At 45.7% G+C, this 12,287-nt stretch overlaps 1 protein-coding gene across 6 annotated transcripts in view; it reads right to left on the bottom strand.

Annotated features, from left to right (window-relative positions):
• Positions 1-12,287, bottom strand: part of CRACR2A (calcium release activated channel regulator 2A) — a 154,470-nt gene that overhangs the window by 16,749 nt on the left and 125,434 nt on the right. For all 6 annotated transcript variants that reach the window (XR_010120915.1, XR_010120916.1, XM_055281072.2 and 3 more), the window contains 2 exons: positions 5,153-5,254; positions 1,366-1,442 (listed from right to left, as the gene is read on the bottom strand). Coding sequence is in view for 4 of the 6 variants with exons in the window: in XM_055281072.2 (XP_055137047.2) it covers positions 1,366-1,442; positions 5,153-5,254 (179 nt within the window). In the remaining 2 variants the exon portion in view is untranslated. The remainder of the gene's footprint in view (positions 1-1,365; positions 1,443-5,152; positions 5,255-12,287) is intronic.

The following is a 12,287-nucleotide window of genomic DNA, read 5'->3' as shown; positions in this document are numbered from 1 at the left end:
ATCTCCCCCTGAACAGTACAGGTGCACAACTGTAATTGTAAAGCCAGAGAGTTTAGTCGACATGGATCCTTCAAGACACCTCCTCCAGGAAGCCTCTCCTGATCCTCTAGTAAGCCTAAGTGCCCCTGACAGCATCTGACCCTTCCTCTGTCATGACCCCATCACCCAGCGTCACAATGCGTGGCTTCCCTGGCTGTGTCCCTCGGCAGAAAATGAGTTGCTTGGGACCGAGACTTATCTTTTGTCTCTGTGCCTCTGCAGCCTATCACAGTAACCAGCATACAGGTGAGGCTCCAAAATATACTGATGGGTTGTGACCTCTGCAGTAGGGCTGTGCCATGTGGTCACAGCTCCAGATTAATTGTAGGAGGTGAGGAATTAAAAATCATGGTAAACACCTTGTCTCTGCTTTATACTTTCAAAATGCTTTTGCATTACGCACCTCCTTCGATTCTCTTAACAACCTGTGAGTGGGCAGAGAAGGAAGGTGTGATTGATGTTCCTACCTTCCTGACAAAGCTCAGAGAGGCAGGGCATTTGCCTAGGGAGTCGGGGGCAGAGAAAAGCCTAGAATGTTTCCTCGTGATACTCCATAACCCCATAACCTCGCCAGTGCACACAGGAGTTGTTCTGGGCTCTTAATTACTCAAAGAAAAATATTTTTAAATGCCCCGGAATGAGTGCTGAGCACAAAATGGGCTCTGTTAAGTATTTGCTGGATGGATGAATAGATGGAATGCAATGAAGGCCTAGATGGATGGATGAATGAGTGAATGCTTAAGTATTGGAAATGAGTCCCAGCATGGTTTTGTTGTTTAAATTTTTGGTGTAGGCAGGGCCTTAAGGAACCAGTCTTTTCATGCTACCAGCACCATTACCTTGGTTACCTCCCATTGATTCCCCATCACAGCCCCTCTTCTTTCTGGTTTCTACACCCACTCCTTCCTCCCACACCCAGGAACTCATATTATAACCCATTCTTGCCTCCAGCTGGCTTCCAGCTAGTCCCTGCTAAGACATCAGTCAGTGCTGAGGGGCCTCTGATCTGACCTTTCCCAGAAGGATTTGCATTTAAAAAGAGCATCCCTAGGAAAAGGCAGCCTTTAAGACTCAGAAGAAGACTGTAATGGGGGTGACAGGCAGGGATGCTTTCTTTCCCAACATCATTGTTTCAGAAAGCCGCTCCTGACCCTGCAATCCCATACAAAGGCTTAGGACCCCACTGCCTATACTCAGAGGGCTCTGGCCAATAGGGAGGAAGGGGGGTCAGAGGCGTGGCCTGGGTGGAGGGAAACACGGTGCCTCCCCGAAGGCAGACACAGCTGGACACAGCAGTAACTGCACCTGGGGAGCACATCTCTTTACCTGGCCAGATGGAGCAGGGACTCTTTGGTGTTGTGACCAGAGTAGGCGCTGCATTCATAGAAGATCAGATTGTTCTCCTAGAATCATAAGACAGAGCGAATACAAGAGTATTGGAGAGAGAGGGGGCTGTGGGGGGTGGTGGGACAGCCCCCTTGTGCATCTACCTACAGCCTTCACTTCCTCTCGCAGGCCCCTTGACCTTCCTCATAATCCTTCCCCACTCTGTACATGGCTGATTTCTGTCTCCACAGGCTCCCTGACTAATGCAAGCTCTGTAACCATCTCCCAGGTGAGCTATAACAATTGTAAAACAACGAAACCATACGCCGTCTTAGTGCCTCTTTATACTTTCCCAAATTACTCTCAAGTACACACATGCTCATTCCAGGTTACACCAGCCCTGTGATTCAGGCAGAGACACAAAGACCAGGGTGGGCAAAATTCTTCCCCGTTTCACCGGCAGATAAGCTGCAGTGAGAGAGGGCACTTGGCTGGCTTGTTCAGTCCCACACTGAGTTAACGGCAGAGCTCCTTGCAGCATGCTTTTCCCAAGACAGTGGCATTCCATAGGCCTTGGGGACAGGTGTCATGAGGCAGTCCAGTAGGAATTCTCTTTCGCACCAGTTAATTAATACTCCAGCTGCCCTGGCTGTCAGCACTGGTGCACCAGACTGGCCATCAGCTCATTAGGATGAGGTTGTGCCGCCTGCATGGTGCAGGAGCCCTTGGTTAAGGCTCATCATATTCCATTGATCACTCCCATTAATAGATTACTGGTGTCATTAGGACACTGCTGATGGCACAGGGCCCTGGCTTTTAGATGGCCTCTTCTTGGAGGCTGATGCCCTGAGGGGATGCAGGCCAGTTGAGTGAGGACAGTTATGTGGTGGCAGCTCAGGAGGCTCTGCCATGCTCCCAGTGCAGCTTTCCCCATCTACACCCACAGGCCAGCTCCACCCTCTGCCCTTTTCACCCAGCCCCATGGGCTCTTTCTCTCCCTGTCTGCATTTCTCTCAGATCTGCAATCTCTTGGGTCAGTCTGTCAAAGAGTAGAGGTTCCATGGTGTGGGAATAGTGGGGAGAGAAGGACATAGGACTTAGAACTGGAAGACATGATTTGCCTTCCTGCTTTGAGTTCTGAGCCCACCTCGGATGAGCTGTGATAATGCGAATGCATCACTTAACTCCTGAGTCTCAATTTTTTTTTTTTTCACTAACAAAAAGAAAAGAAAATGGATAGAATCTTTGGGTCCAGGTTTGTCAAAGATCAGATAGTTGTAGCTATGCGGCATCATTTCTGAGGGCTCTGTTCTGTTCCATTGATCTATGTCTCTGTGGTGGTACCAGTACCATGCTGTTTTGGTTACTGTAGCCTTGTAGTATAGTTTAAAGAGAAAGGATTCCCTATTTCATAAATGGTGCTGGGAAAACTGGCTAGCCATATGTAGAAAGCTGCAACTGGATCCCTTCCTTACACCTTATACAAAAATTAATTCAAGATGGATTACAGACTTATATGTTAGACCTAAAACCATTAAAATCCTACAAGAAAACCTAGGCAATACCATTCAGGACATAGGCGTGGGCAAGGACTTCATGTCTAAAACACCAAAAGCAATGGCAACAAAAGCCAAAATCGACAAATGGGATCTCATTAAGCTAAAGAGCTTCTGCACAGCAAAAGAAACTATCATCAGAGTGAACAGGCAACCTACACAATGGGAGAACATTTTTGCAACCTACTCATCTGACAAAGGGCTAATATCCAGAATCTACAATGAACTCAAACAAATTTACAAGAAAAAAACAAACAACCCCATCAAAAAGTGGGCAGATGACATGAACAGACACTTCTCAAAAGAAGACATTTATGCAGCCAAAAAACACATGAAGAAATGCTCCTCATCACTGGCCATCAGAGAAATGCAAATCAAAACCACAGTGAGATACCATCTCACACCAGTTAGAATGGCCATCATTAAAAAATCAGGAAACAACAGGTGCTGGAGAGGATGTGGAGAAATAGGAACACTTTTACACTGTTGGTGGGACTGTAAACTAGTTCAACCATTGTGGAAGTCAGTGTGGCGATTCCTCAGGGATCTAGAACTAGAAATACCATTTGACCCAGCCATCCCATTACTGGGTATATACCCAAAGGACTATAAATCATGCTGCTATAAAGACACATGCACACGTATGTTTATTGCGGCACTATTCACAATAGCAAAGAGTTGGAACCAACCCAAATGTCCAACAACGATAGACTGGATTAAGAAAATGTGGCACATATACACCATGGAATACTATGCAGCCATAAAAAATGATGAGTTCGTGTCCTTTGTAGGGACATGGATGAAACTGGAAAACATCATTCTCAGTAAACTATCGCAAGGACAAAAAACCAAACACCGCATGTTCTCACTCATAGGTGGGAATTGAACAATGAGAACTCATGGACACAGGAAGGGGAACATCACACTCCGGGGACTGTTGTGGGGTGGGGGGAGGGGGGAGGGACAGCATTAGGAGATACACCTAATGCTAAATGACGAGTTAATGGGTGCAGGAAATCAACATGGCACATGGATACATATGTAACAAACCTGCACATTGTGCACATGTACCCTAAAACCCTAAAGTATAATAAAAAAAATAAATAAATAAAGGAATGTTTACCCTTAAACCTAAAAAAAAAAAAAAAAAAAAAAAAAAAAAAGAATCTTTGGGTCCAGGTATATTTTGAAATCCAGAATTTTCTGACTCTTACAAAGGTAATACATGTATATACCATATTTAATATAATACCCTCAGTGGATTTCAGACAGCACTCCATAATCAAACATATTACTATTTCTTCAGTGAAACCTTTGAATATTCAAGCAAAGTGAGGTTACAACCATGAATAGCCTCATGTCATTTCTGGTCAGATTTTTCTGCCAGATAAAATACAAAACAACCCTTTCTGTTTTCAGAGCTTTTTGGATTTCAGAATTGTGGACATGTAACTGTCTAGTGACCCTCCATGTAGACACCTGCCAGGCCCCTCCTCCTCCTTTCTCCTTGAGTCTTACCATCTGTGCTTGTTCTCCCAGGCTCTGAACTCATGAAACACTGTTTAGGATGAGCATGTGAAGAATTACAGAATCATGGGGCTGGGAAGCACCCCATCCTCCCAGACACACAGTTCCACGAAAACCAAACTCTGAGGCAGTACAAGAAGCCAAGGAACCACGTTTTGTTGCCTGATTTCCATTAAGCCCCATTGATTCCATTTTTGAGCAAGGCGCCCATGCTTATTTTAATGGTAGGTTTTCCAGTATGTCTCCTGAGTTTATCTTGAGTTCATGACTTTCAGGCTCAATCCTGACAGAAAGGATGAACTCTCTAACACAGTGGTCTGCAGAAGAACACACTGCTTTGCAGAGAGTGAGTTTTTTATCCCTGGGGGTGACTAAGTGGAAATGCAGATTGGAGGGGGATTGAAAAAAGTAAACTATTGCTATCTTAGAATTTATAATTCTGAGTTACAAGGAAGGGACTTTAGGATAATTCCCCATACCCTAGTGGTCCCTAACCCACTCCATCCTGCAACCTGTGGCTTTCTATGCAAAGTTCTACATGCACAGGAGCTGGCCATTCCCAGGATGCCAAGACACCCATCTTTTCCAGTTGCTTTCTTCCCATGGCACTTCCAGAGAAAGTCCCCACCAAGGCTCTTGGGCACTTGCCCGACTTCCCTCGGGGTCACACTCTGTCCAGACAGATGGAAATGCTTACTCTTTACCTTGGCAAGCTGCTCTCCGAGGCCCCAGGGGACTTCCCGCTCCTTCTCGTTGTCAAGCTTATTACCCAGCAGAAGAACAGGAACCCGGTCTCCCACAGCTTCCTGCAAAACAGAAAATGTTTTCAACTGAGAGGGGTGTCATCGGATTGCCCAGAGGGCAGGCTGACAATGTCGGCTGGACAGATGGGACCTGGCTTGAGAGTCCCCTGCTGCCATAAAAGGTGAGGCCGTAACAGAGGTATCCTGAAAGCAGAAAACAGCCGCCTTCTCCAGGAGCCTCAGTTTATCATGCTTCTGCAAGGCGCCTGAGGCCTGCCTGTGGTGTCTCCTAGTCCCTGTGTGTGCAATGACCGCTCCCCCTTCACGATGCTCCTTGGATCTTAGATGGAACAGCAGGCCCCCCAAGGTGTGCTGGATGAAGGGACAGTTGATGCCAACAGGCCGCATGCCCCCTTCCAGAGCTTACGGCACCCTGAGGGCATTCCTAATTGGCCAGGCTTAGTCCGATGGACCAAGGCCATGAATGCCCCATGGTTTGGAGTTGTTCTGGAGGCTGCTTTGACTAGAAACTGCATCACCAGAGGCCTCCTGATAGCACATAAGCTTCTGAGGGTTGGATCCAAATCTGCCTCATGGTCTTGCACCCACAAGGCTCCATAAATGACTGCCATGTGCCTCGCTGGAGGCGGGCGCCACAGACCCCTGTCACCGGGTGCTTTGGCTGTGAAGAAAGCCCTGTGTAAGAAGGAACATTGTGGCCATAGCAGCTGCACTGCTTGGGCCAGAAGTCACAGGTTTATTCAAGGTATCACATTGTTTACTTCCCCAGTGGCTGTGGCTTACCAACCAGGGGCCTGCTTCCCGGGTCTCCACCTCCTCCCTGGTGAAGGGGGCACTGTATGTATCTCTCCTGAGGGTGCCCAAAGGGCCCGGGACCAACTGCCATTCAGTGAGTAAATGTGGTAATGTGCACATTGAAGAAGGTTATTTTTACTTAAATATTTAATTAGGGGCTTTTAATCATAATTTAGTAACAAATAGTTATTCATTGTAGCTAAATGTTTTACTAAATAGAGGGACCTGTGGGATAACAGAAGCTAATAAGCAGTTACAGTTTTGCCAATACTTTAGCTGCTTTACTTGAGCATTTCAAATAAATGTCCAAAGTCCATCTTACAGATACACCGATTTTAAATTTAAATGCTATTATGTTTGAAATTAAGCCTCAATGTTTCCTTAATCTGTGCATTCGTTTTTACTGCAGTTTAATAGGGGAAAAAATTCTTATTTACCAAATGAGAAAGTTAAGGCTCAGAGAATCAAAAAGAACATTTAACACCATAAGCACTGAATTATGAGAACTCTTTAGTATATGGGTCCTCGCTTCTCCAATCTTTTCCTCCATATTCTTATTTCCAATCAAGTCTCTGCTACTTAGTGTCTTATTAACTGGAACTCTCTAAAAATGGTATCTATTGGTGAGATGATAACTTGTGTTTGCAATGATGACTCAAAGGCACTATAAGATCTTACAGTGTCTTCTGACCCATCAAAAAGAGATTAAATTCTGGACACTGCAGTTGCTGTGCTAAGTGGATTGCACATATTCCAACTAGTTGAAAGTGAGAAAGCCACTCATGGCATATCTGGAATCCTGTGGCCCCCTATTAGCTAGAGCGTTCGCTAATGGGAACACCCCCTCCTCTGACCGTGCTGTGCCACAGGATACTTGTGTGAAGAGCTTTTCACGGAAAGGGAAGAAAGGAGGAGGAAGCAGGGAAATGGGCCAAGCAGCTTGCTGTTTAGAGCACATGGGAGAGAGATATTTGTAGATTTATGTGTGAGGAATGATTAAGGCTTGTGGGATTTCTTGACATGGAAACTCTGAAAATATGAGCATCAGACTTGAAATCCTAGGGCAGAATTCTACCCCAGGTTTTGTTATTATTTGGAATGGGCAATGGCTTCTGTTTCCTCGCTTGCAGAGGGGATGATGGATACTGAATGACCCAATAGGATGAGGTAGGGAATGGGTCATAAGCCCAACATCTGGGTCCTATGCACCATAAACAGCAATGGTGCCTCTTGCCTCCTGGGAAAAGAAAGGGCAGGTTTCTTTTTTTTTTTTTTTTGAGGCCGAGGTGGGTGGATCACGAGGTCAGGAGTTCAAGACCAGCCTGGCCAAGATGGTGAAACCCTGTCTCTACTAAAAATACAAAATTTAGCCAGGTGTGGTGGTGGGCACCTGTAGTCCCAGCTACTTGGGAGGCTGAGGCAGAGAACTGCTTGAACCCGGGAGGTGGAGCTTGCAGTGAGCCAAGATTGTGCCACTGCACTCCAGCCTTGGTGACAGAGACTCTGTCTCAAAAAAAAAAAAAAAAAAAAAAAAAAAAAAAGCAATTCCTGGATATAAAAATAAAGGAGCTTAGAAGGAGCAGAAAAAAAAATTTTAAAACAAAGCACCCAGCAGGAGCTGCGGTTTCTGCTCTTTGTATTGTTCCTCTCTTACACAGCCACTCTGGACAACTCGCTTCCCTCCAGGGACCCTGGCCTGCCACTGATAAAGGAGAAACAGACTCATCTACAAATATTTGGCAAAAATATATGAGAATACCCATAAGACCAGGGAGTGTGCTAACTGTCACAGCCAGTCAGCATCACCCCTGCCCAAGGTCATCAGTCTCTGGCACAGGGGCAGGGAGAGGAGCTGGTACTGGGGTAGGTATCTCATGGTCCTCTCTGACTTTGACCCCAAAAGTCTTGAACTATCTGTCTAAACTTTATACCTTTCTCATACCTAACTGGGTTTTCAGCCTGCATACCACTTAGCACAAGATGTTCAAAATTACCTCCTAGATGAAGCAACACCTCCTTCAAGCCTCCTAGGGCTTTGGTGAACAGGTCTCAGGTCTATTCAAACTCTGTTGCTGAGACTGTGAGAGATGTTGGTAAAAATCCCATCGGCATGACAGGTTGGAGTGAAGTCATCTTAGCTCCTTCATCAGGCACACGATCTCTCTTTAGGAGACGTGGGTTCTGCCCTAGCTCTGTCACCATGTCTCCATGTGACTCATCTGAGTCTTTCCTCTTTTCTGTGTCTCTCTGTTCTAAAGCCAGGTTCTGTTCTATGACCCTCTAACAGAGAGCCTTCCCTCCACTTTCAGTTATTTCAGCTGCCTTTCTGTGAACTTGAGCTTGTTGGAAGACAGACTTGTTGAAATTCAAAAGATCACCCATCTCTGACTTTAAATAACAAGAGCTGTCAACTTGGAGCAGTGGATTGGCATTCAGCTCAGAATGTGCAGCTGTTGGGTTTGGTTGGTTGCTGCCTATGTGCATGTGTGTGTGTGCGTGTGTGTATGTTTTAATATCTATTTGCTAGGAGACATGAAAAAGCACTTAGCTGGGATAGTGCTGCTATTTCTCTGGAGCCAGAGCAAAAATTTTTTCAGCACATTAAAGCATGCAGTTATGCTAAGAAAAAAATGACTGCAAAATTATATCTTGGGGGTTTCCATATTTATCCATCCCCTGGACTATGAGTCAAAACAAGATTTATTTGTGTGGTTCATTTTAAACTGCCAGCACTTCAAGCTCAACTTGGAACGTGGAGAAAAAAAATCAAACTGCTATTTTTTGCACCATGCTGTGCATTGTCACCAATGACAAAGATCGCAGAATGAGGTTTAGCTAGCAGCCCAGGAAGGGAGAGGGAAGTGGGCCAGGACCCCTCGAGCTGAAGAACTGTTCTACTTTGAGAGAGAAGCAAGAAGGACTGAAAAGTAAATGAACACCTGCTTTTCAGGAGCAGATTTCAGCCATGGACCACAGGACAAGAGAGAAGCAGTGCAGTGTGGCAAAGCCCTCGCTTCTAGATCGGGTGGTGCTGCTGACAAGTGTGGGCGCCTTTGGGAAAGTCACTTCCTCTTTTTGGATCATAGTTTTTCTTACTTATAAAACAAGAGGTTGCATTAGATTAATCTCCACGTTTTTTTCCAGCTCAGAGACACTGGTCTATTCGGCTTAACTCCGCCAATTCTATGTCACTTCCTCAACTTACATGCCCACCAATCTAGTGCTATCAGAACGGCAAGAGGCTCTGAACAAGCAGCTCAGCATCCCAGGACTGCAGACACTGGGGGCCAGCAATCTGGCTCTGGGGGAAATACCAGCCCATACAGGCTTGTACAGGCTGGCGTTCTAAATTCTCTTTTCTCTACCCGACACAGGCCCCAGAATCTTCTGATGTCCAGTTTGTCCCATGGTCACACATGGGGCCTTAGAGCCTGACTAGTTTCTTTTCCAGATTGGAATGGTTAAACCAATTCTACCCAATTGAGATAAGAAATTGGGGGTGGGTTGGAAATGCCGAGTTGGCCGAAAGACTGCCTGCGGTGACTTCCTATAAGGCACTCGGGAGAATCGGCACAGAGTGCATCTGCTTGGGCCTCTTCTGCAGAAGGCCTGCAGGCAAGGTAAAGTTGCCTAGACTGAGTGAAATAGCAGAACAAGGGCAAGGCCACAGTCTTCCCACCTCATCAAGCAGTGCTGGTGCTCTCTTGCACCAAAGGATTTTGGTTCCCTCTGGGCTGGAAGGACCCTCCAGAATCTTCTCATCCACACACATTCCTGCTCTGTCTTGGCCTCCCAGAGAGAGTCAAATGCCATCGTACACTGTAGAATTTGGGGGCCAGGAGGGAGCATTTGGTCTGCTCCCTCGTTGAATGATTGGCCAAGGTTTCATGGCCAGGAAGTGACCAAGATGGGATAGTAAGAACTTCCTTTCAGGGAGCTCCACTACCTCCCCCGAGCATCTGTTCCCACCCCACACAACCTCTTCCAAGAGTCTTTCCCATGCAGGCATGTATAGCAACTGAAGCCCTTTTTTCTTGTGTGCTTTTCAGGTTGAGGGAGGAAGGGGGACTGTCAACAGCTGGCCACCATTCACTTACTAATAAGGCTTCAGAAACTTGAAGACTGTTATTAAAGCTCCCCCTCCACCCTCCCTTCTCCAGGCGAGGGAGTTGGTAAAGTGCTTGGAGCTCTTTGGAAAAATAAGGTGCTCCACAAATATAAGGTACTTATTATTTTCAGTTACCCTCAGATCAAATTAGGTGTCAGGTTTTAATCTATCACCTGACACCTCTGATTGCTGGTTGCCAAGGCAGAATGACTTAGCTTTTCAAGAATGTAGAGAATAATTGCATTTATGATGCCACCGTTCCACACCTTCAACACACACTCTGCCATTTGACACAGCCTCCTGCACTTGTTTCTGAAACTCTGTGCTGCTGAACTGAATGTGCTGCCTGGTCTATCATACTGAGTCCGAGTTCCTAGTGTGTGCTGGACATGCTGTAGATGTGTAGTAAATTCTTGGTGAGGGGTCACAGGCATCTTTGGAAATGATTTAGAGCTCTTCTACTCAAAGGGTCATCCCTGGACCACCAGCATCAGCCTCACCTGAGAACTTGCTAGAAACACAGAATCTCAGACCCCAGCCCTGACTTGCTGAAGCAGAGACTGCATTTTAAGAAGGTCCCCAGCAGAGTCCTATATTTGTTAGGGTTCAAGGAGCACTTGTTTAGGCCGGGAACAGTGGTGGCTGAGAATCAAAATTCCCTGGGGAGCTTTAGTTTTATTTTTTATTTGCAGGCCCTGAACCACTCTGGGAGAGAAGGCCCTGGCCTCTGTTCCCTTTAAAAGCTCCACATGTGATCCTGATGTTTATCCAGGTTTAGAATAATCACTTAGAGCTTAAATGTATCTTTGGCTAGTATCTAAAAAAAGGAAAAACTCAAACTACAAATCATATAGAAACGCCCTGTCTACACGTAAGCAATTCTGATTTAACTATGTATAGATTTACCATCTCAGCCGGGCTTCCCGAGCCCACAGATACACCAAGGCTTCCGTGGGCCTCTTAGCAGCCACACGCCACTGATGCATTTCAGCCCTGTCCCACAAAGCAACGTTTCTGGAGGATGACTAAACTCATGCTTCAACCTGTGATGGTGGCCTTCTGAGATTTCTTCATCTCCACCACCAAACTGTTCCATCTCTTCTTCTAGATCCCAGGCTCTGTGCAAAACAGGGACCTTAGAAACGACACTCCCTAATGACGGCAGAGAGCATAGTTCCACAAATTTGTCACCATCCATTCCCATTAATCCCAGACCACCTGGAGGCTTAGCCCTAGCACACACCAAAATTTAGATATTGGGGGACAACTAAATGTCTGTGAAAAGGACAGGTGACCCTGGAGAAGTTAGGCCTTCCCTTTCTTCACTTTTGAATGAGATGGCCATACTAGGTGGGATATTTTCAAAGGGAAACTCTTTTGTCTAACAAAATTGTACCTGACCTCCAATATGCTGAAAAAGGCAAGGCAGCTCTGACGGAGATGGGGGATGACAGACCCAGATCCATGACCACTAAACCTTCCCCTGCCGCTCCCCAGTCTCTGGGGAATGTCAGTCTGATTCCAGGGCTCCAAAGAAGAAAGTCTGGAAACCCTTGGATTAGGTAATCCCTAACATCTCTCCTGGTGCTTAACTTCTGCAAGGAAGATAAATCTGCTTGCTGCTGCCAACAACAACAACAAAAGTAAAAGAAGAAAAGAAGAGAAAAATCATGTCATCAACTCCAAAGTTTAGAAAGGAATTACTGCCGGATTCACCCATACCATTTGTTTCTATTATTAGTTTGGTGTACAGGCAATCCACTACCTACATTTCAAAACTTGCATTTTCTCATTCGTAAGTGTGTTAGGCACAGTAATTTTGAGAAATAATAGGTATTAGGCAAATTCTTGAGAAACCCTTGAATCTGGCTTCCATTTTGTTCCTTATTTTTCTTGGTAATCAGAAGGATGCAGATTAACAAAAGAGAGATGGGTGACCCAGACATGCAAAACTACAGAGAAACAGGCAAAACTACAGAGAAACTACAGGCAAAACTACAGAGAAACATATTTGGGTGAAAGGGATCATGGATCTTAGGGCCAAAAGGGTCAAAGAAATGGACAACTCCAAGAGTCTGCCTTCATAGCAATGCGGTATCCATTCATTCATCCAGGAGCTGTTGGTCTCGTGCAAAGCATCCAGGTTATAGCAACGAAGATGCAGCTTCTGTT

The sequence above is a fragment of the Symphalangus syndactylus genome, chromosome 5 (assembly GCF_028878055.3).
Source record: "Symphalangus syndactylus isolate Jambi chromosome 5, NHGRI_mSymSyn1-v2.1_pri, whole genome shotgun sequence".
NCBI classification, from domain to species: Eukaryota; Metazoa; Chordata; class Mammalia; order Primates; family Hylobatidae; genus Symphalangus; species Symphalangus syndactylus.
The sequence above is the reverse complement of the archived record's forward strand: the minus strand, read 5'-3'. Positions and strand labels throughout refer to the sequence as shown.